Consider the following 24,959-nt stretch of genomic DNA (forward strand, 5'->3'; position numbering starts at 1 on the left):
TGTGATGAAAAGCTGAATTTTCAGCATCATTACTCCAGGAAGATGCATATGGACTCGAAAAGCTTGTTTCTTCATGACATTGTTCAAAAGCAACACATTTTGCTAGCAATCAAAAATCACATTTTGCTAAAATCATGAAGTTTACAAAAATGGTAAAAGTTTCATGTAAATGGTAAATACATGTAAATAAATGCAGTCCATACTGTATCTAAGGTTTGGAATATTGTTTTTGCTATTGTGGGATGTTGTGTGTTAACATTTGTAAATACTACAAAAACAATCCATAATTTTGTTGGGAGGTATAGCTTGTCTGTTAAGAAAATGTAAGCATTATGGAAATGTGTTCACTGACTGCATATTGTGTGAAACCGACAAGAAATTTGTGAATGGTATGGCCACAAAAGACTGATGCTGTGCTAATTGTGTTTAGAGTTTTGAAAATGTGACAACTGGCTGGACAAACGCTTGTTAGCGACTGAAAAAAACTGTAAGACCTTTTAAGATAAATTATTTTCTGTTTGATGGGGATCAGTTAAAATAATGACAAACTAATCCAGTGCCTTTCAGTAATGTTTATGACAAAGCTGCAGATGTCAATATTGTTTAGATTATGTGTAATGCAGTAACTATCAAACATGTTATAACATGTAGTTAAGGCTGCCGTTATTCATGCATGAATTAAAGGATCGCTCTTCATTGGTTCATGATTAGTTCATGTTTTCACTAATCATGAGTTCATGCTGAAGTAACTATTAATTCAGGTATTAGTACATGATTATTCATGTACTGTTTTTGTAAAGCATTACCAATTAATTAATAATCAAGAGTGTTTGCTGGACGAACTGATTAATTGATTGAAATATTAATTTAGCTTCATCAAGTTAATCAGATGAACTAATACAAATATTAATCATTATTCACAAGTTATGATTAATTATTAATATTTCCTCTTTGAGCTAATTTGCTACACATCTTTCAGTCCATCCATCCATCCAGAGGGTGCAGACAAAAGTTTTTTTTTTTTTTTTCTATATTGGTTATACTGATGTATCTTAGAACTTTGCCTGACTATAATTATGAAACATACTCGTATAATTGTTTTTAATTTTTTTTATTTCAACCCCTGTTGTAATAAAACAGAAACCCAATCACATCAATCTCTGTTCTTGAGTGTGAGATTTACCAGCAATGCTACCCTTTTGTTGTTTGATCATTTATAATGACACTACTGCAACATATGAACATCATGTTTCTCTCATACTGGTAACTTATAAGGAGAAATAGAGTGATTCAGAGATGTAGATTCTTAGTTGGGGAAACATGTCAGACAAAGCTCATATGGCCTGAAGTTGATGTGTATTTCTTTTAGGAACTCAACTATCCAGAGTGCACGCCTTCACCAGATCTGTGAAGAAAAACATTAGAATAAATAACTAAGTGGGCATCATTTCATAAGTCAAAAGCAACAAGACACAGCTATAAAATCTTCACATTTTTAACAAAATCATTGTAGGAAATCATAGACACATTCTATACCTGGTGCACCCTGGCCAGTCTCGTAGGTCTTTTCAATCATGTCCATGTACGGTTTAGTCAAGAATTCCTCCAGAGTTTTAGTAGATTTTTGAAGGCATTTAGTGGAATCAGAGAAAAGGAGGTTTCTTTCACCCACTGACTTGAACAGGCTGTTTGAAGATGTCTAAAACATGGGGGAGAGAGTTTAACGATAAGACAACATTTCAAAACAGGTCTAGTAACACAAAAGATGCTGCTTTAAATATAAGTAGATAAAACCTGAACAGGACCGGAGCTTTACATGACATCTCCTACCTGTGCTAGTTTCAACATCACGAAATAAAATGCAGAATCTGTGAAAGAGGAAAAATGAGATCCAGAGGAAAATCTACACAGAACTGCAATGAACTCACTTGAGCCGCCTCCAGAATGGACACCACATCATTGCGTACATCTTCCCGAGTGACCACAGCATGAGCCGGCACACTGGCAAGGTTACATTCAACAAATTCAGAGTATTTGAATGTTTTGTCATTTTTTCCAGGGCAGATCAGTTCAAATTCATCTGACTTCAGTTGCTTAGCCCATTCTGGCCCTTTACCTAAGTAGATATAGAGAAGGAAAAATCCATATTTAAAAATGTGACACTATGAAAAGTGTGAAGCTTTATTAATCGACGTAAACCACACTAACCATCTGTGTAATCCCCAACAATAGTGTGCTTGATGAAAGCAACATCACCAGCTTTTTCTGCAAGACACCTACAAGAGGAGTGAGATTATGGTGTATTTAGATTATGGATTGGAGTCAGCATACAGATCTAAAAAACATATTTCCCTTTCCATTCTAGTCTATGGTCCATTACCTGAAAGCCCCATCATAGCCATAATAGATCTCTGCAGAAGAGGCTTTGCACTTGTCCTTATCTCCAACTGCCTTTCCACTTCCTTTACACAGTTCACACATGTTTGATGTAGCATTGGCACCAGGAGCGCAGCCTTTACTGAAGAATGTGTCTGAGAAATGAAGACAAAATACGTTATTTTATGCAATTACATGAACTAATTCTGAAAGAATCAATAGAAAACCAGCTGAGAATACACACTCAGTGATACTCACATAGGGTACAGCCAGGTGTTCTGCCACATATGACTGAATCTGGGACTTTCCAACCAGCATTGCGGTTCAGGCCAGTGTGGCAGGACTTTCTCCCTTTCAGGTTACTCCACGTCACACCCGAGTCCTTACGCACAACCGCCACAACATGGTAACTTGAGGCCTCTATGCACATCACAGAAATGTTCATTGCAGGATTATCAGATCAAGTATAGAAAACTGTTGTCAGACAACTGATGAGAAAATGCAGACTAGAACTTCACAAAAGTGGAAGTATGTAATACTTGCCTCCTTTATCGGGACAGTTTTCTGCAAGGAAGGAGAGAATAACATTTTAGATTTCATCAAACATGTAAATTCTGACTAATAGATTTCTTATGAATTGATTCATGAAATATGAGGTAGTGTTCATTCTTACCTTGAATATACTGCTCAACCATGGCTGGAACTAGACCGCACTTTCCAGCAATATATACCTGGCCACCATCAACTGCAAAGGCATCTGCTTCTCCGCGCTTTAGTGAAAATAAAACAGAATATTAACCTACAGGTGGACAGCAAGTAAAGATGATTGACATCAACCTCAGCACTCATCCATGTGACCCAACAATACCATGACTTTCTGGATGCACTCTTCCACAGATTCTGCCCTTCTGCACACCAAACGAGGAATCTGTAAACCGTCACACTTCTGTTGCTCTGCGTGGCTAATAGTACACCATTGAATTTTACGGTCCAGAGCCGGTGCTGGTGGGCTCCCAACTGATGAGAAATTATACATATATACAATATACAATCATGCTTTTCAAGTAAATGTCAAGAACTACAAACTCAAGGCCCCAAAAGTGCTTGACACCTAAGTCAGCCTTAAAATGGGGCATCTGCAAACACATGATGCTAGAGCATTTCTCAGAACTCATTATTTAGTGTGTGTGCAGATAGTACACAAAGTTCACACAAAAAATGTGGTAACACTTTATTTTACAGTGTCATTGTTATATAATTACATATAGTTACTATAGTAATAATTATGCATAATTACATGCAACTAACCCCAAACCATAATCCTAACCCTATAATAAGTACTTAAATGTTTAATTACAGTGTAACAAAGACACTTTAAAATAAGTGTAACCAAAAATCCTAAATAAAATATATTTTTAGCATTTAAAGGGTTAGTTCACCCCAAAATGAAAATTTTGTCATCATTTACTCACTCTCATGTCGTTCGAAATCCGTAAGACTTTAGTTCATCTTTGAAACATAAATTTAGATATTTTAATGAAATCTGAGAGATTTCTGTCCCTCCATTGACAGCCTACGCAACTACCACTTTGACGATTCAAATAGTTCATAAAGAGATCGTGAAACTAGTCAATATGAATCAAGCTGTTCAGTCCAAATTTTCTGAAGGGACACAATCACTTTATATGATGAACAGATTTAATTTAAGCTTTTATTCATATAAACATTAATCAACTCACACATCAGTTGTGATAAACGGAAGCTCAAGCATGTTCGCTTGACGTGTGAGAACCAATGAGGTTCATTCTCATGTGTTACGCAGCACATTTGAGCTTCAGCAAGAACCAATGAGGTTCATTCTCACGTCAAGCAAGTACATTTGAGCTTGTTTATGTTCGCTGATCAATGTCTATATGTGAATAAAAGCCTAAATTCAATCTGTTCATCTTATAAAGCGATCGTGTCTCTTCAGAAAAAAATCACATGGATTAGTTTGTCGATCTTTTTATGAACTTTTTGAAGTGTCAAAGCTAGCTGTCAATGGACGGACAGAAATCTCTCAGATTTCATTACAAACACCTTCATTTGTGTTCCGAAGATGAACAAAAGTCTTGCGGGTTTAAAACAACATGAGGGTAAGTAATTGATGACAATTTTTTTCCCTTTAATGAATGCTAAAAATAATTAAATAAATTTTGTTTAATGCATGTTTATGTGTGGCTTCATTGTCCCAATACTTTTTTTTAGGCACACTGTATACATTCACATGTATTTTTGGTATAATTGTGTCACCTCTAAGGGCATGCATGGCCTCATAATAATCTTTTTTCAGGTAGAGGAAGGAGTCTGTGCTCTTTGGGAGCTCCTCCAGGCCAGATGCAGAGTCTGAGAATATCAGGTCTTTACCCCCAAAAGCATCAGAAGAGAAAAGATCTGAAACCTGATGAACACAAGAGGCTTTCATTGTCTCCTGAATTACAGGATGAGATATCTAGATTTAGATCAATATTTCTTGCTTTCTTAAAACAATGTCAGTCTTTCTTTAGTAATAATGTAGTATGGTGAAATTAAAAGTTATTGATGCAGCATCTGTTGCAATGACATACCGGAACCTGTGTAATGGCTTTATAAATGCGCTGTGAATCAGCATCCTTGTGGGCGATGACAGCACGGCGAGGCTCTTTGCCGAGGTGACAGTCCTTGTACTGCTCAACATCTTTCCTAGTGCCGTCCATGCACAACAGATGGTAGTCCTGTCTCTGATTTTCTGAATAATTCAGATTAGACAGATTATCTCTAATTGTTTGGTGACATTGGATAATATTTTAGATTTTGGCAAAATATATCACTCACCTGGGATTCCACCATGGCAAATAAAGGCAACGTCCACATTACCCATTTTCATGCACCTGGAAAGAATGCATGAGTTATATTGTTGTTTATACAGAGAGAAGACAATGGAAATATGAGTGTATTAGTGTGGAAGGCTCATACTGAAGGGCTCCTGAATCTCCATGGCAATGTTCACTCGGTGAGCAGCTGCAGTCACCCTGGCAAGCTGAGCACAGGTTTGGGTATCCGGCCTTTATTCCAGGAACACAACTGCGCAAGAAGAACTGTGACACGGCTGGAGAACACAAAAAAGTGCCCCATTATTCAGTTATACATGAATTACAAAACAATTCACATAACCAAAAAATCACATTTACATCTGGAAAAAAAAAAACAGTGTTTTCTGCTAAAACACACTAAACCCCATTCTCTGAACCAAATTCTCAATAGTCTAAACCAATTCGTCGAATAAATCACTTTTTCTGTAAAACATTAAACAAGTTCAGGTAGTTAAACACTGTTTGCAAATCTCACACACTCTTTTTTCAAAACTCTAAACGCATTCTCACTCACTAAAACACATTCTCACTCACTAAAACACATTTTGCACTGTGATGCACTTTTGTTTCACGCTAAACACAGGCAGGCAAAAGTTAAACACAACTACAACACAGTTGTCATCGTTTACACACAACAACTCAAAATTGTTCACACTTTTCTAATGATGTGATCAAACCAACTGTACATAATACAATTCAGTTCAGAGTCCCAAAATTTACTCAAAATGTTGCACTGAAGTTTGCAACCGCAACCAATGTTGATACCTACAATGGGTGGAAACAATATAAGAGGGAGAGGAGGAAGAGGATGAGTAAGAGGAGGTGAACAAGCAGTACGAGGACGAGGAAGAGCAAGGTGTGGACAGTGTTGTCAAGGCTGGATCTGGCTTTAGGGTTTTTCCCTTTGCCTGAGATGACATTGTCTGAGATGTGGAGAAACTCCTCCGGCCGGACCAACATGAAGACATGATGCTGAAGCAGAATCAATCTCTCTCACTGACCTTAGTGTACTGTAACATGCTTTTCATTAGAGCTTTTTACTGTAACCTTTTTGGCTTTTACAGTTGGGTCACTGTATTTTCACAGTATGCAAGTGCTGAATATACAGACATTCAATACTATTCAATATTCATTACAATACTATGCTTGTAGTGCATACAGTATACAATTTATTCACCTTACTACTGTTGTCATTACTAAACTTTTTTACGTAATTGCAAAATTTGTTTACTTAGTTACAATATACTTTTTTTTCTGTAAACTGCATGCTTTGGATTCTGTGTTCTCCGGTTTTTGATGTAGTGTCTAATGAATGATCTATAGTGTTCATAATATTGACTCGTGTATGATCTGAGAGCATTGTTTGATTTTGAGCACAGGTAAAATGGTTTTGATTTTGCCAGAAGAGTCAGATGTTCTCTGAATGTGGTTTGAAGATTTGGTTTTGTGTTTAAGGTTTTGAGAAAGTGAGTGATGGTTTCAAGAAATGTGTTTTAGCAATTCAGAAAAACTGTAATTAAATTTTATTTCACTTTTCGTTAGTATTTTAGTACTTCAACTTTTTTTTTATTTCAATTAGTTGCCAAGGCAACATTTCCATTTTTTGTTTAAGCTTTTTAAGTTTAAGTTTTTCAACTAATGTTTATATTTTATTTTTAGCATTATTATCCCAGCTTATCATATGACTACTCGCCAAATAAATAAATACCTAAAATAAATTATAAAATAATGATTTGAGTTTTTTATTATTTTATCATTTTATTTATTATTTTAAAAGCTGTCTCTGAGAAAAAAATAGTCCATGTACAAAACAATTGGTCTAGCAACAAGACGAACACTGCACCAATATTACAGCATAATGAAGCCCTCTATTGTTAGAACAATAGATACATGAGACTCAAGATTGCGGCAGTTTTGTGATACGAGAGACACATATAGTAAGTGCTGCTGGTTTCAGTTGCATGGAAGAGTGGACTGATATACAGCGTTGCCATGGACAACGGTCAATATCAGGAAATACCAGGCCACTAAATGACAGTATTTCAGAGAGCTGTAAGACTGAAAATACTGGTCTATGGGACAAAATGGCCCTGCTGGCTAATTAGCATTCGACCTCCCCCATACAGCCTTCTTCCTCTCAGAAACAAAGAACTCACACAAGAACATGGTTTAATGTGAATGTTTATCATTGACTTTTATGCTTTTGGTGTCATTTGAAATGTCTCAAAGTGAGTGGTAGAGATATCTCATATCCAGATAGATCAAATAAAAGGAAATAAGGTTTATAGAAGTTTAGAGAAAACTGGTTAAGCCATTTGAGGGTGGTTTTCCCCATCCCCCATATCACCTGGGCAAACAGTATAAAGGAAGGTGTGCTTGCTCTATCTGGTCGCTTCTTTGCTGGACACGAATGGAATAGGGTCTCTGTCTCTCTCTCCCTCTCTCTCTCTCCCTCTCTCCCTCTTTCTCTTTCTTTCCCTTTCTCTCTCTCTATCTCAGGTACAAGCTGGGTAAGATTCTTTGGTGTAACCAATGTATAATCATGTTCTAGATATTTGAATTGATTGTGGAATTGATCTCTGATATCTGAAATATTAAATTGTTACATGGGATTATTCTAACTGATTTTGACAGTGTTCATTTAATGGTTAAAAGGAATAGTCAAACATTCGCTCACTTTTAGTGAGGCACAGATTAAACCTTTCATTTATGGAGTCAGATGAAATAACGAGAGAATACATGATTAATGTATTGCATTTAACCAACCAATACTTTGCATGAGAAAAGGACAGTAACACGTGATACCTTCCCCGTGTATTGGCGAACCGGCAATTGGACCAATATAGCGGGCCTTACAGAGCCATATAATAATAATACACATATGATCTCCAAATAGAGCCAAACTTACCCCTCTCAAGAGGCATGTCATCAGAACCATCCCAGTCAATTATCCTGTCTCTAACCAGACTTCCAATATGTATATCCCAGCCTCCAGACCGTTGATAACAACTGTGGCAGGAAGTCTTTCCCTTGAGATCTTTGATACTGAAGTCAGTGCCACGCTTTACCACAGCTACAGCATAACAGGGCTCTAGAGAAGAAGTGAAGCAGAGAGGAGGGGAACAGACTCAAAAACACATCTGACAGAAACCACTCACTGCTAAATTGAAACATATTTAGAAAGGATTTCAGCATATACAGGAATCAGGATGATAGGATGATGCATCAGTCAATTTATTATTACTGTAAAGGAAACAATGGAAACATTTGCCAACATAGTTGTTAAAGCACAAATGAAAACCATGAACATCATTGTGTCATTATTATTTATTTGAAGAAGTGTCATTAATGTGAAATACTAAATCAAATATTGGTAACACTTTACAATAAGATTCCATTTGTTAACATTAACTATATTAGTTAACATGAATTAACAATTAAAAATATGTCTAAAGCATTTATTAATCTTAGTTAATATTTGTTTCCACATTTACTAATGCATTATTACATTTAAAAGTTGTGTCTGTTCATATTATTTAATGGACCTGAGCAAACATGAACTAACAATGAATTGTATTTTATTACCTCTATAAAGCCAACTGAATCATATTTGAAAAACAAATATGCAAATACGCAAATTTCTAAGGTATTTAAATAATCAACATGATCAAAACTGCTGAAAAACCTGTTGAACACAATCTACTACATTCTATTGTCTGATTGATTGTTTTGTGTGTGTGTGTGTGTGTGTGTGTGTGTGTGTGTGTGTGTGTGTGTGTGTGTGTATTTTAAAGCTATACTGTTATAAAGATCTCACTGATTAACTTTAAAAGCTATCAGAATTTCTTCTTGCCTATTAACATCAGCTACTGCACTTTTTTCCTCCTCAGGTATGAGCTCCATATTCTCCTTATGTATCAAATATGATGCTCAACAAAAAACACATATGCAAGAAGATTTTTTTGATTTTTTTAATATTTTGTCTATAATTCTATAAACTCTTGCATTTAAAAAAAAAATTCTGACTATTGTTTCATATGTCAGGCTTTAAAGTGTAAATTAACGTTAACAAAAATTAATAAATACTGTAACAAATGCATTGCTCATTGTTAATGATCCATCTGAATTACACAATAGGCTACATCATTTTACTTATATTTTTTATTCAATTGATTGTCAATTAGCCATAAACCTTGTATTTAGATTGAAATATAATACTCAGTTAGTCTATAGGTTATGATGATAAATGAAGATGTTCGAAATTGAACTCCATGAATTATGAATTATAATAATTATTTCATGAAAAATAAAAAAAAACATTTGTGTGTGTGTGTATATATATATTCTCTTCATCAACACCACAATAAATTACAATATTTACCTATTGTAGATTTCTCTGCAATGATAGGACGGAGTTCATAAGGTTTGAGTCCACCGAAGTAAACATGTTTTCCATCAGCAGTTACAGCATCTACCTCACCTTTCTGTGAATTATATATTCAATTTAATGAAAATGCTATAGTTTAGACTGAACAAAACCCCCAAGGGTGAGTGAGGTAAAATAATACGTTTTATTACCTCGATGCTCTTTATGCAGTCAGTTATAGAAGGCTGGAGAACACACTCAAGATCTGCTGATTTGCTTGCAAAGTATTTGCATTTATCCAGCTCTTTCTGTGTTGTCACACACCATTTGACTTTCTGAGCACTGGCTGAGGGCAGTGCCACAACTGCAAAGAAAACAATCAGTGATAAACACAATGATTAAATAAGAACTGAAGATGAAAATAACAACAATATCAAAGATGAGAATTACCAAGGCAGCCCAGCAATGAGATGAGCAAGATGTTCATATTAGGCCGTCACCAGGGATTTCTGGTAGGAGGAGACAGGAGAGAACATGCTTTTTATAGGAGGTCTGGAAGCACTAGTGGGTTGGGTCAGGCAAACACAAGACATCACCATCATCATCATCATCATCATCGTTTGCTCATTTCTCAATATCTGCTTGTGCAGGCAGTGAGCCAGTACACATTTGCAAAGTGGCCATTTTCTTTTTCTTTTTTCATGGAAATTCCCTGGTGCAGCTAATGTTAATGTTGAACATTTATTAACAATTTAAAACAAATTAACATTAGCTTTCTCTTTTATATAAATAAATGAATAGTAGAACGGTACAATTATATTGTACATTCACCTAGAAAATCACATTAAAACATGACATACGTTAAAATCTACCTTCATTATATATGCAATATAGTGTGTTAGTGTGATTTTATTGTTTTTAGTTTAACATTCACAACAAAAATATGATATTGAAATTGTAGTTTGTAGTTTTGAGTGCAAAACCACATTTATGCAACTGGACTTTTAACTCAAAACTTATAGTTAATGTAAAGTCCCTGTGACAACTAACACCGGTCTCCATTACTGCTGTATGCATCAGCATAAAAGTGTGTGTTGATTTATCCAAACACAGTCTAGATTCACATTCCTTACATGCTCCTTGACATGATTAACTCATCTTATGGTGGATATCACCATTTGTAAAGACATTTGCCCAGAGTAAACATTGTCTCTGTTCAGAGACTGTTGCATGTGTGTGCTTAGAAATCAGTTGATTGGTTTGTATTTGACTTTTGTACATTGCAAATATTACTCAATGCAAAAGTGTGTAAAGTACAAACTGATAGAAGTTCAGCAAATAAACCAAAAAGCCTTTTTTTGGGGTATGTCTGAAGAGTGATGCCGTCCAGATTAAACATTGCTACTAAATCACAGAAATCACACCAGTGTGTCACTGGCATTGCGCAACGCTGGGCTTTCCAGAGAGAGAATGGGACTGAAAAAAAAAAAAAAAAAAAAAAACTGTGCCAGTTATAGTTATTGCGAAATACAATAAAAGCATGTTGACTACAATTTGACATACAACAATGACTACAATTAAATGCATTATTTTGGCATGTCATTTGCACTATCAACATTGACTCTTTTTAGTGTCAGTCTTCTATCCCAAAGAAAAAGAAAACATTTGTTTATAAAAGCAGTATTATTACAGTTTTTCTCGATTGCTTAAACACATTTCTTGAAACTATGCCTCGTATTCTCAAAACTGTAAACACAAATCCATAACGTCTCACCCAATTCCCCAAACATCCTATTTTCAGGTCAAAATGAAGCTCTACACTCAAAACCATTCACTCTTGCTGAAAAACCAAACTTTGCCCTCAGACAGGACACACAAGCCCTCAAAATCACACACACTACAACATAGTCTAACACACTGGTGCAATAAATTCAAAACACACTTCACGTTTTACTTTCTCTAATATGAAGCAGCCAAAATGCAGCAAATGGAAACTTGCAACCCTCATCAGACCACTCAACAGCTATAATAAATTCAAAACAACATTTCCAAAACTGGTAAGTTGCTTGTGGTTCCCCCCCTCACAAACCTTTTCACATGATGAACACAAAAGACAATGGATACATTGGCACATTTTTATTCATTCATGTACTACACAGTACAACACACACACAACAAAACAAAACAAAACAAACATTTTTCCATGTTTTAATTTTTTTTTTTTTTTTTTTTTTTACAGTTTTTTACAGTCGCTATGACAATTTTTTCAATACTTTTACAGTTTTTCTCGATTGCTTAAACACTATAACCAGGCTTTTGAACTAAAATTTCAAAACCATAACGCCATTTATCAAAAAGCACACCCATTTCACTAAACTATAAACACTATTCCCTGTTTTGACACATGAGTCAGATGTGTTGAACTGTCACTGCAAAACTCTACACACAAATCCCTTCATTTCTCATTGCTTAGACCATGTTGTCATTTAGAAAGCACTAGCATTCAAAATTTTTCACTCAAGTCAGCACAGCTTCAGCTCAGTTAGCACACAATTACCCAGGTGGAAACACTAAGAGTCAAAATTTAACACACATCAATCAGAACCTTCAATAGATATATAAAAGGGCCCAAATCAGTTTATTGCGTTTTGGAACAATGGATCCAGAAAGACATGAAGGAAGAGGGATAAGAATGAAGAGGAGGAAGGGCAAGGACAAGAAGACAAGCAGTCTCAGATGAAATTCAAGCCACTCTAGTTGCCCATGTCTTTATCAGTGGTATGACTATGAGGGAGGCTCGGCTACGAGTAAGGCCAAATTTGAGTCGCTTTACTGTCGCCTCGAGAACCTTCAGGGAGGTGTGGTGGCAAACAAAATTCTATCACTGAATAAAAGACAAACATTTCCAATAGTCTTTGATGAGGTTTATTTTCTTGCAAGAAAAGGCCAGCAGTCGTACAGTCACACAGTGTGGCTGCAGAGTGTGACAGTGAAGGGAGGGCATCCTTTCTCCTTTATAGTGTTGACTCCCAGAATGTTATCTTTCTAGGCAAATGATGGTATTTCAACCATATGTGGAACATTCTTAGACGTATCCATCATATTGTATCCTTGAGTGGAGGCCCCCCTGTTACGTCCCAACACTCTTTACCATTCCAATACAATTCGAATTCCATATTAGAATATGGTTTGTGTGTGCTCTTTTACTGTCATATGTTGGTCACACACATCTTACTGTAAGTAAATATAAAAAAAATAAAAAATTAGAGGAGAGAGTAAAAAAAAAAAGAGTAAAAAAAAGAGTAAAACAGGAAAAAATATATATTTTTGTGTGTGTGTGTTTTCTGTGTATGAATAAAAATGTGCCAATGTATCCACTGGTTGTGTCTTTTGTGTTCATCATCATTCATCATCATCAAAGGTTTGTGATGGGGGGAACCACAAGCAACATAACTTACCAGTTTTGGAAATGTTGTTTTGAATTTATTGCACCAGTGTCTTAGTCTATGTTGTAGTGTGTGTGATTTTGAGAGCTTGTGTGTCCTGTCTGAGGGCAAAGTTTGGTTTTTCAGCAAGAGTGAATGGTTTTGAGTGTAGAGCTTCATTTTGACCTGAAAATAGGATGTTTGGAGAATTGGGTGAGACGTTATGGATTTGTGTTTATAGTTTTGAGAATACGAGGCATAGTTTCAAGAAATGTGTTTAAGCAATCGAGAAAAACTGTAATAAATTTCCTAAACTCTTAACGCACCAACACAACTACAACACACAATTGGCAAAACAGTTAATTTCATGCTCAAAATCACACATTGTAAACTAAAATCCAACACTAATTTTCAAAATACAATAATACACTAGCAACAATACACTATGTCTACCAAAACACTGCAAACATGTCTCAAAATCAAATAATTTTTCAAAACACTAACATATGTTCTCGTCCAACAGGTAGATTTAGTCAATCATAGCACAATGTCATAAAAACACTAACATCAGATGGAATTACAGAAACTGCATTATTTTATATGTGTCAGGTCTGCCCTTATACAACAGACAGTATATTGTATTGATCATAGATTGTGTTTTGCACTGCAGTTTCTTTTGAAGCCTCTCTACATTTTTGTTTTGTTGGGTTTAGGTCTTTTGCTGCAGAAATCCCATCTCAGAATGCTTTATAGAATGTACAGTTACAGTATACCATATGGTCATGCGATTGAAAGAACCTCAACACCTGAATGTGTTTCCTAGATGGAAATCAGCTGTGATTTATATATTTGCATAATTCAATCAGCTGTTTCTCAGTAACAATAGAATAAAATACAGGGGATATATGTGTGTTTCAATTCACAACATAAACAGCAGTAATAGTGCAGCAGATTACACTTTTTTACGATTGTTTACACACTAAAATAAAAATTTCCACACAATTTGCAAAATTCTACTCCAAGGAGCAAAACACCTCCACAGATTTGCACAACATTACACACAATGTCTGCTTCACCCTTTTTGCAAAACATTACACACAGTGATTTGTAAAACTCTACACACATTTTCACACCTTAGACACAGTTAAGGATTGTGAGGTTACTTCCTTGTCATTACAAAGCCCTGGATTGCCAATGACCACACTAATGAACGAACTGGATAAACACAACCACCAGGTGTGGAAGCACACATGTGCTAATTTGAAAACGCAGCACTCAGGTGTGCTATAAAAGGCAGCAGGTGAGTTCCCTTTCAAGGGAACTCCCGTTGCGTCGAGAATGACGCTATGGGGAACGCTTTGCGTGATGACGTCTTGAAGCACATGTAAAATCAGTCCAATGGTGTGGCGGAACGTCAGAGGCGGGTGACGTCACGTACCAGGAAGCTATAAAAGCCGGCCTGAAACAGAAAACGAAAACTTTCTGAGTCTTCAGTTGCGCTCTGTGTTGAAATCTGTCCTTGTTATTTGGTGTTGTCTGTCTATATATATATATATATTTATTCAGTTATGGCGAGCAAGCAGCAGTATCGAGTGTGTGTCCATCCCTGCCCGCGTTATTTAACGGGAGGTGACACACACACTCTTTGTGTTGTTTGTTTGGGAGAGGAGCATGCCCAGTCAGCACTCGAGGGTGGTGACTGTGTGCATTGCTGTGCGCTTCCATTGCGTACGCTCCGATCCCGTTTGGCTCGGTTCAATCCCGACCACGTTCCCCAGGGCTCGGGTCCCGCCGCGGCTGAGGCTCGGCGGCGATCTCAGACCTGGGGTTCGCAAATGGATCTGTCAGTGGATGTTGAGACGGGCTCTGCCTTATCTCAGCCTCTTACTGACAGATCCAGTGCCTCTCATCAGGGTGTGGAAGCACGCGCGGCGGTTTCTTCCCCCCCGATGGAGGCACCAGTACTGCAACTTTCCAGCTCTGAGGAGTTGGATGTTGTGAGTATTGATGCTGAGTCTGAGGATTCGCCACCTCAGTCTCATGCGTTTGAAGAATTGCTTGATGTTATTACTAGAGCTGTTGACAGACTTTCAATTGAGTGGCCAGAGGATAGGCAGGACGTTCGTTCGAAAAGTAAGCTCGACGAACGCTTCCTGCCATCTCGTGCGCAGCCCCAGCGCAGGAGCCTCCCGTTTTTCCCCGATCTCCACACCGAGGTGTCGAGATCGTGGGGGAAACCAGTGTCTTACAGAGTTTATACAACACAAACATCACACTACTCCTCAATATATAAATATAAAGAGTATGGTTATGGGGAGATGCCGAAGGTGGAAGAGACGCTTGCGGGCTATCTCTCTCCAGCAACGGCATCTTCCCTGAAGGCTCCTACACTCCCCTCTAAGCCAGTTAAAGTGACATCTTCCCTGGTTCATAAATCATATGCAGCCGCTGGTCAAGCCGCAGCGTGTCTGCATACGATGTCAATCATGCAAGCCTATCAGGCTGAATTATTGGGGGATTTAGAGGAGGGCGGGGGAATTGGTCCTGACACGGTGGCCGAACTACGCAGAGCCACAGATTTGTCTCTCAGGGCCACCAAGGAGACCGCTAAATCTATCGGGCGGTCTATGGCAGCCCTGGTGGCCACTGAGAGGCATCTGTGGCTCAATCTAAGTGATATCAAGGATAAAGAAAAGCATGTCCTCTTAGATGCTCCGGTCTCCACTGTTGGTTTGTTTGGCGATGCAGTTAACGTTGCAGTAGCAAAATCACAAGAAGCCGCTAAGCAAGCAGCTGCTCTCCAAAAACTTCTCCCCCGCCGTTCTTTCTATGAGGCTGCTGAGCGGGAGCAGCCTCACTCCTCTAAAAAGAGCGTTGAGCACCGTGCCACTCAGAAACAGAGTGTGTCCTCCCGTGCTCCCCCACAAAAATCTCGGGGACACGGAGGGCGCGCTCAAACCCAGCAGTCTTCGAGGGGTAGAGCAGATCTGCGGACCGTTATTACCGCCAAGAAGGCTGCTGGGAAGAAATCCTGACGTCCGAGGGCTCAGGACAAATGAGGGTAGTCCCCCCCGAAGCAGAGCGGTTAACACCTCTTTTTACGGTGCCCGTCTCTCTTCGGTACCCTCAGGGGACCGTTCTGCCAACCCTGCCGCCTCAGGTGTTACAGGGCGCAGCGGTCTCCGGCGAGCACATATCTCAAGGACCACCCGGAAACGTAGTGGCCTCGGGATGCCCGCCCCCTCCGAGGAGGGTGTTAGAGCAGTCTGTTCGGTCGTTCCCTGCCGGTGCGCCGTTACAGGGCGACGAATTCACTACTCAACAACAACGAAATCCAGAAACCAGTCTCGAGAGGCTGGTACCTCTAGTAGAATCTTTGACAGCGTGGAAGCTACTGTCGAATGTTTCTCGTTGGGTCCTGCAGACCGTGGAAAAAGGGTATCAGATACAATTCAAAAAACGCCCACCTCGGTTTATGGGGGTCCTGCCCACAGTGGTGGGCCCCGAGCAGGTTCTGGTTATGGAACAGGAAGTAAACACTCTGTTAGAGAAAGGGGCCATAGAATATGTACCTCCCTCCAACAGGGAAACCGGGTTTTACAGCCGGTATTTCATAGTTCCGAAAAAGGACGGGGGATTGCGTCCCATTTTAGATCTTCGAGTTCTGAACGAGTCAGTCATGCAGCTCAAGTTCAAAATGTTAACATTGAGACAGATCGTGCCACAGATCAGGTCCGAGGACTGGTTTGTCACGATAGACCTCAAGGACGCATATTTCCATATTTCCATCCGTCCGTGTCATTGGAAGTTCCTGAGGTTTGCTTTCGGGGGCAAAGCATACCAATATCGTGTTCTTCCATTCGGCCTAGCTTTATCACCCCGCACTTTCACCAAATGCATGGATGCAGCTCTGGCGCCGCTGTGCCTCCAGGGTATTCGCATCATGAACTACATCGACGATTGGTTGATTTTAGCTCAGTCGCATCAGTTGGCGGTTCAACATCGAGATGTTGTTCTCGCCCACATGAAAGAGTTGGGGTTACGGCTGAACGCCAAGAAGAGTGTGCTTTCTCCACTCCAGAGGACCACTTTTTTAGGCGTAGTTTGGGATTCAGTGTCGATGCAGGCGCGCCTATCACCGCCACGTATAGAGTCCATCCTTGCAGCTGTGAAAAGTGTAAAGCTAGGCCAGCTACTCACTGTCAAACAGTTCCAGAGACTGTTGGGTCTCATGGCAGCAGCTTCCAACGTGATACCTTTTGGACTGCTACACATGAGGCCCCTGCAGTGGTGGCTCAGGACCAGGGGGTTTTCCCCGAGGGGCAACCCATTTCGCACAATCAGGGTCACGCGGCGATGCTTACGTGCCCTGGTTATGTGGAAGAAACCTTGGTTCCTGTCCCAGGGCCCAGTGTTGGGAGCTCCTTGTCGTCGCAAACTGCTAACGACGGATGCTTCCCTCACGGGTTGGGGAGCGATCCTGGAGGGTCGCTCAGCTCAAGGTCTGTGGGAAGACCATCATCGTTCCTGGCATATCAATCGCCTAGAGATGTTAGCTGTCTTCCGGGCTCTGAGGAGCTTTATCACAGATCTCAGGGGACACCATGTGCTAGTACATACGGACAACACGTCGGTAGTCGCCTATATCAACCACCAAGGGGGTTTGCGCTCGCGCCCGTTATCCAACTTGGCACGCCATATCCTCTTGTGGTCCCAGGGGAAGTTACTGTCACTCAGGGCAGCTTACATCCCCGGGGTCCAGAATATAGGAGCAGACACTCTGTCGAGGCAGGGGCCGAGGCCCGGGGAATGGAGGCTCCACCCCGAGGTGGTGGAGCTTATATGGAGGGAGTTCGGCCAAGCACAAGTGGATCTGTTTGCGTCTCGAGAGACGTCTCACTGTCCACTTTGGTTCTCCCTCACGCATCCAGCTCCTCTGGGACTGGATGCTATGGTTCAGACGTGGCCGAGGCTACGTCTGTACGCCTTTCCCCCAGTTGCTCTGCTCCCGGGAGTTCTGGAGAGAGTTCGCAGGGACCGGGTTTGCCTGCTTCTTATAGCCCCGCGTTGGCCGGGCAGAGTATGGTTTCCCGATCTGGTCTCCCTCCTCGACGGGCATCCTCTGGAGTTACCCGTCAGGAGAGACCTTCTGTCCCAGGCAGGGGGCTCAATATTTCACCCCCGCCCAGAACTGTGGAACCTGTGGGCTTGGCCTCTGAGGGGGCCCAGCTCATAGAGTCAGGTCTCTCAACTGAGGTTGTTGAGACCATTCTACAGTCCAGAGCTCCCTCCACGAGGAAACTTTATGCCCTGAAGTGGAGAGTCTTCACTTCTTGGTGTAGTGACCGTCGGTTGGACCCAGTTAACTGCCCAATTGGTACAGTGCTGGAGTTCCTGCAGGACCGGTTCACAGCAGGTCTAACCCCGTCCACTTTAAAGGTTTATGTGGCGGCCATAGGTGCTTACCACATTCCTTTGGGTGGAATGTCTGTGGGGAAAGACCCTTTGATATCTCGTTTCCTTCGTGGCACTTGGAGGCTGAGGCCTGCAGTTCGCTCTAGGGTGCCACCATGGGACTTGTCCATTGCGTTACAAGGCTTGTCCCTGGCCCCCTTTGAGCCAATTGAGGAGGTTCCTGAGAAGTTTTTAACGCTGAAAGCTCTTTTTCTTCTTGCTATTTCCTCTCTCAAGAGAATAGGGGATCTCCAAGCGTTGTCGGTTGCTCCGTCATGCTTGGAGTTTGCTCCGGGTATGATCAAAGCATTTCTTCATCCGAGACCGGGCTATATCCCCAAGGTCCCCACTAATGTGGTCAGACCTATTGTTCTGCAGGCCTTCTGTCCTCCTCCCTTTCAAAATGCGGACCAGGAGGCTAATAATTTGCTTTGCCCTGTGCGGGCGTTAGACGCATATGTCCACAGAGCTGCCCTGTGGCGAAAAAGTGATCAATTATTTGTGTGCTTTGGGTCCCCTAACAAAGGAGGTCCAGTGTCTAAGCAAAGGATGAGCAAGTGGGTGGTCGAGGCTATCTCACTTGCTTATGAAGCGGCTGGGCAGCCTTCTCCTTTGGCTGTCCGGTCGCACTCGACGAGGAGTATGGCGGCCTCTAAGGCCCTTATTTCAGGAGTTTCTTTACAGGACGTCTGTGATGCGGCAGGCTGGTCCTCACCGCACACTTTCGTCAGGTTTTACTCTCTGGATCTAGACTCTGCTCCAGGGTCTCATGTTTTGTCTTCCTAGTGCTGCTCTCCAGATTACACACAGGACAGACATTCGTAGCTATGGAGGCGTTGGTATAGACGTTCCCCATAGCGTCATTCTCGACGCAACGGGAGTTCCCTTGAAAGGGAACGCCTCGGTTACGACTGTAACCTCGGTTCCCTGAAGAGGGAACGAGCGTTGCGTCGCCTTGCCATATCTCCTTCATGCCTGTCAGCTCGACTTCAGACTTTTACGAAGCTTTCGTTTTCTGTTTCAGGCCGGCTTTTATAGCTTCCTGGTACGTGACGTCACCCGCCTCTGACGTTCCGCCACACCATTGGACTGATTTTACATGTGCTTCAAGACGTCATCACGCAAAGCGTTCCCCATAGCGTCATTCTCGACGCAACGCTCGTTCCCTCTTCAGGGAACCGAGGTTACAGTCGTAACCGAGGCGTTCACCTGTCTTCAACAAAAATGGAAGGAGCTAGAAGAAAAAGAAGAAGAGTGAGAATGAGAGGGGGAGCTCAAAGAGGAGATGAAGGAGGTAGAGGAAGAGGAGAAGGAGGTAGAGGAAGAGGCCTAGGTAGAGGAAGAGGAGAAGAAGGAGATAGAGGAAGAGGAGAAGAAGGAGATAGAGGAAGAGGCCTAGGTAGAGGAAGAGGAGAAGAAGGAGATAGAGGAAGAGGCCTAGGTAGAGGAAGAGGAGAAGAAGGAGATAGAGGAAGAGGAGAAGAAGGAGATAGAGGAAGAGGCCTAGGTAGAGGAAGAGGAGAAGAAGGAGATAGAGGAAGAGGCCTAGGTAGAGGAAGAGGAGAAGAAGGAGATAGAGGAAGAGGCCCAGGTAGAGGAAGAGGAGAAAAAGGAGATAGAGGAAGAGGCCTAGGTAGAGGAAGAGGAGAAGAAGGAGATAGAGGAAGAGGCCCAGGTAGAGGAAGAGGAGAAGAAGGAGATAGAGGAAGAGGCCTAGGTAGAGGAAGAGGTAGGGAAGGACTTATGCCATTGAAGACATAGCCTGTGATGTGGATGAAATCTTATGGCCTGATCCAGCCAGACGGAGAGATGATGAATAGTTACAGTATTCTTGTTGCTTTTACAGTAGTTTTTCTTCAGAGTCAAAGTGTATGTACTTCATGCAGTAATTTTTATTTGTCTACAGATTTTATTTGTTTCATTGATTTCATTGTTGGTTGATTACTGTAACTGATTATGGTAAGAAATACTGTGTAAGTATTGAAATAAATACTTGAAATATTCAGTCTGCAGCATCAGTGTTGTGCAGTGCTTGGTAAGTTTATAGTAGGCCTATTTGTGTACATTCTCCCTATATCTCAAACTAATCATGAAGAATGTTGTGGGTTTTTGTCATCTAAATGATCCCTTACATAACAATGTCTGGCCAAAAATCTAGCACATGCTATTTCTTAAAATTAGTTTTTTTACAAATGTGTTTTATATTTATCACAGCTGTGTGTAACTGGCTGCAATAGTGTCTGATCATTGAGGACTGTGTTGGTTAAATGAAAACTAATAGCATTTTCACAAATATGTGTATATGTTTTGACTGAAGTGTGTATGTTTTGACTGAAGTGTGTCATTTTGCAAACAATCTAGGAATTATGCAAATTGAGTGTGGTGTTTGGATAATTGTGATTATGTTTTGAAAAAAAGAACCCAGTTTTCAAAATTGCGTGTAAACAATTGAAAAAAACTGTAATGGCATATTTCAAGAGAATCGTTCAAATTGGTATAGAAGCATGAAATTTGGCACAGATACTCTCTAAGGGTCACTTTTTGGGAAAAAGGCGTTGGCCACCCAAAAATTCAAAATGGCGGCCATTTTTTCAAGATGGCCGCTATTTCTGGCAAATGCTCATTATGTCAATTGTTCAAACAGTGATGTAGGCATAACATTTTGTGAAAATACTCTCTTCAGAATGTTTTTTTGGAAAATGGTGCTTGTCCCTCAAAAATTCAAGATGGCTACCATTTTTCAAGATGGCCGCCATTTCTCTTGAATCCTTACGTCTTTTTTTCAAATCGTGATGCTATCATGAAATTTGGTACAAATATTCTTCAAGGAACATTATCACGGAAAAAGGTGTGTGCCACTCAAATTCAAGATGGCAACCATTTTCAAGATGGCCACCATTTCTGTCAGAGCTCAATTTAATGTGTTAAGGAAGGTTTTGTTTACAGTTTTTCTCGATTGCTTAAACACATTTCTTGAAACTATGCCTCGTATTCTCAAAACTATAAACACAAATCCATAACGTCTCACCCAATTCCCCAAACATAATATTTTCAGGTCAAAATGAAGCTCTACACTCAAAACCATTCACTCTTGCTGAAAAACCAAACCTTGCCCTCAGACAGGACACACAAGCCCTCAAAATCACACACACTACAACATAGTCTAACACACTGGTGCAATAAATTCAAAACAACATTTCCAAAACTGGTAAGTTATGTTGCTTGTGGTTCCCTCCCTCACAAATCTTTTCACATGATGAACACAAAAGACACAACCAGTGGATACATTGTCACATTTTTATTCATACACAGAAAACACACACACACAAAAACATTTTTTTTTCTGTTTTACTCTTTTTTTTTATATATATTTACTTACAGTAAGATGTGTGTGACCAACATATGACAGTAAAAGAGCAAGCACAATCCATATTCTAATATGGAATTCGAATTGTATTGGAATGGTAAAGAGTGCTGGGACGTAACAGGAGGGCCTCCACTCAAGGATACAATATGATGGACACGTCTAAGAATGTTCCACATATGGTTGAAATACCTAGAAAGATAACATTCTGGGAGTCAAGACTATAAAGGAGAAAGGATGCCCTCCCTTCACTGTCACACTCTGCAGCCACACTGTCTGACTGTATGACTGCTGGCCTTTTCTTGCAAGAAAATAAACCTCATCAAAGACTATTGGAAATGTTTGTCTCTTATTCAGTTATAGAATTTTGTTTGCCACCACACCCCCCTGAAGGTTCTCGAGGTGACGGTAAAGCGACTCAAATTTGGCCTTACTCGTAGCCGAGCCTCCCTCATAGTCATACCATTGATAAAGACATGGGCAACTAGAGTGGCTTGAATTTCATCTGAGACTGCTTGTCTTCTTGTCCTTGCCCTTCCTCCTCCTCATTCTTATCCCTCTTCCTTCATGTCTTTCTGGATCCATTGTTCCAAAACACAATAAACTGATTTGGGCCCTTTTGTCTATCTATTGAAGGTTCTGATTGATGTGTGTTAAATTTTGACTCTTAGTGTTTCCACTTGGGTAATTGTGTGCTAACTGAGCTGAAGATGTGCTGCCTTGAGTGAACAATATTGAATGCTAGTGCTTTCTAAATGACAACATGGTCTAAGCAATGAGAAATGAAGGGATTTGTGTGTAGAGTTTTGCAGTGACAGTTCAACAAATCTGACTCATGTGTCAAAACAGGGAATAGTGTTTATAGTTTAGTGAAATGGGTGTGCTTTTTGATAAATGGCGTTATGGTTTTGAAATTTTAGTTCAAAAGCCTGGTTATAATAGTGTTTAAGCAATCGAGAAAAACTGTAACTGCATGCTTTGGATTCTGTGTTCTCCATTTTTTGATGTAGTGTCTAATGAATGATCTGTAGTGTTTATAATATTGACTTGTTGTGTGTATGATCTGAAAGCACTGTTTGATTTTGAGCACAGGTAAAATGGTTTTGAGGCAATTGTTTGATTTTGCCAGAAGAGCCAGAGGTTCTCTGAATGTGGTTTGAAAATGTGGTTTTGTGTTTAAGGTTTTGAGAAAGTGAGTGATAGTTTCAAGAAATGTGTTTTAGCAATTCAGAAAAACTGTATTGTATCCTTGAGTGGATGCCCTCCTGTTACGTCCCAACACTTTACCATTCCAATACAATTTGAATTCCATATTAGAATATGGTTTGTGCTTGCTCTTTTACTGTCATATGTTGGTCACACACATCTTACTGTAAGTAAATATAAAAAAAATTAAATTAGAGGAGAGGGTAAAAAAAAAAAAAAAAAAGAGTAAAAAAAGTGTGTAAATATGAATACAAATGTGCCAATGTATCCACTGGTTGTGTCTTTTGTGTTCATCATGTGAAAAGGTTTGTGATGGGGGGGGGGGGGGGGGGGGCCACAAGCAACGTAACTTACCAGTTTTGGAAATGTTGTTTTGAATTTATTGCACCAGTATCTTAGACTATGTTGTAGTGTGTGTGATTTTGAGGGCTTGTGTGTCCTGTCTGAGGGCAAGGTTTGCTTTTTCAGCAAGAGTGAATGGTTTTGAGTGTAGAGCTTCATTTTGACCTGAAAATAGGATGTTTGGAGAATTGGGTGAGACGTTATGGATTTGTGTTTATAGTTTTGAGAATATGAGGCATAGTTTCAAGAAATGTGTTTAAGCATTCGAGAAAAACTGTAAGACGTGACAGGAGGGCCTCCACTCAAGGAGACAATATGATGAACATGTCTAAGAATGTTCCACATATGGTTGAAATACCATCATTGGCCTAGAAAGATAACATTCTGGGAGTCAAGACTATAAAGGAGAAGAGATGCCCTCCCTTCACTGTCACACTCTGCAGCCACACTGTGTGACTGTACGACTGCTGGCCTTTTCTTGCAAGAAAATACACCTCATCAAAGACTGTGATCAAAGACAATGTTTGTCTTTTATTCAGTGATTTTGTTTGCCACTACACATCCCTGAAGGTTCTCGAGGCGACGGTAAAGCGACTCAAATTTGGCCTTACTCGTAGCCCAGCCTCCATTGATAAAGACATGGGCAACTAGAGTGGCTTGAATTTCATCTGAGACTGCTTGTCTTCTTGCCCTTCCTCCTCCTCCTCCTCCTCCTCCTCCTCCATCTCTTCCTTCATGTTTTTTTGGATCCATTGTTTCAAAACTCAATAAACTGATTTGAGCCATTTTATCTATCTATTGAAGGATCTGATTGATGTGTCTTCAATTTTGACTCTTAGTGTTTCCACCTGGGTAATTGTGTGCTAACTGAGCTGAAGCTGTGCTGACTTGAGTGAACAATATTGAATGCTAGTGCTTTCTAAATGACAACATGGTGTAGGCAATGAGAAATGAAGGGATTTGTGTGTAGAGTTTTGCAGTGACAGTTCAACAAATCTGACTCATGTGTCAAAACAGGGAATAGTGTTAATAGTTTAGTGAAATGGGTGTGCTTTTTGATAAATGGCATTATGGTTTTGAAATTTTAGTTCAAAAGCCTGGTTATAGTGTTTAAGCAATCGAGAAAAACTGTAATTTAGAGCAGTGATTTTCTATCTTGGTAATGCATTGACTTGGATTCACTGCCCTACAGAATATAATCCCACATTTGAACCCTGATCCTAATTGGGAATGGTCAATGACAAATTAATTTTTGCACAATAAAGAATAGGACAAATCTTTTACAATCTGCATGTGCCAGGTTATAAGAAATGTACTCTTTGCTGGTATCATATGCACTTCTAAACCATTTTCAGTTTAAATGTAATTAAAATTTAAATGTCATGTGGAAAAAAGTAGTGCACACATCTTAATAATTTCAACGCTCAAACGTTGTTATAAATATCATGAATTATTAACAAATATCATTATGTTTTCATTAATCATTTTACATATTGATCTATCCTTTTTCTTGTCGTAAAAAGGTCAAATTATAT

At 39.9% G+C, this 24,959-nt stretch overlaps 2 protein-coding genes across 3 annotated transcripts in view; one reads left to right on the forward strand and one right to left on the reverse strand.

The window, feature by feature from the left end:
* Nucleotides 1-1,095: 1,095 nt before the first annotated feature.
* LOC307161158 (serotransferrin-1-like) lies at nucleotides 1,096-10,196 on the reverse strand. Of its 2 annotated transcripts, none has more exons than XM_079875723.1 (17): nucleotides 10,084-10,196; nucleotides 9,846-9,997; nucleotides 9,649-9,751; nucleotides 8,176-8,358; nucleotides 5,371-5,503; nucleotides 5,230-5,285; nucleotides 4,983-5,143; nucleotides 4,669-4,816; nucleotides 3,245-3,393; nucleotides 3,050-3,146; nucleotides 2,920-2,940; nucleotides 2,635-2,796; nucleotides 2,381-2,531; nucleotides 2,209-2,276; nucleotides 1,929-2,116; nucleotides 1,537-1,699; nucleotides 1,096-1,405 (listed from the first exon to the last, which is right to left on the reverse strand). In XM_079875723.1, the coding sequence occupies exons 1-17, from the start codon at nucleotides 10,118-10,120 to the stop codon at nucleotides 1,374-1,376; spliced, it is 2,004 nt and encodes a 667-aa protein (XP_079731849.1). In that variant the 5' UTR covers nucleotides 10,121-10,196; the 3' UTR covers nucleotides 1,096-1,373. The 2 variants fall into 2 exon arrangements, with proteins under 2 accessions (XP_079731849.1, XP_079731850.1); XM_079875724.1 differs by having other exon boundaries at nucleotides 1,546-1,699; nucleotides 10,084-10,151.
* Nucleotides 10,197-16,113: 5,917 nt separating this feature from the next.
* Nucleotides 16,114-24,959, forward strand: part of LOC307161810 (serotransferrin-like) — a gene marked incomplete at its 5' end in the record, with an annotated part of 34,529 nt that continues 25,683 nt past the window's right edge. Inside the window, one exon of the mRNA XM_079876753.1 lies at nucleotides 16,114-16,802. Within this exon, the coding sequence (XP_079732879.1) occupies nucleotides 16,114-16,802 (689 nt within the window). The remainder of the gene's footprint in view (nucleotides 16,803-24,959) is intronic.

This window comes from Squalius cephalus, assembly GCF_949319135.1.
Source record: "Squalius cephalus genome assembly, chromosome: 7".
Classification (NCBI taxonomy): domain Eukaryota; kingdom Metazoa; phylum Chordata; class Actinopteri; order Cypriniformes; family Leuciscidae; genus Squalius; species Squalius cephalus.

Excerpts from the sequence above, each read along its gene's own strand:
- LOC307161158 (XM_079875723.1), bottom strand. The coding sequence starts at position 10,120 with ATGAACATCTTGCTCATCTCATTGCTGGGCTGCCTTG. Across the intron at positions 2,797-2,919 it reads AAACTGTCCCGATAAAGGAG|AGGCCTCAAGTTACCATGTT; the intron begins GCAAGTATTACA and ends TGATGTGCATAG. Across the intron at positions 2,532-2,634 it reads AACACCTGGCTGTACCCTAT|ACACATTCTTCAGTAAAGGC; the intron begins GTGAGTATCACT and ends TTCATTTCTCAG.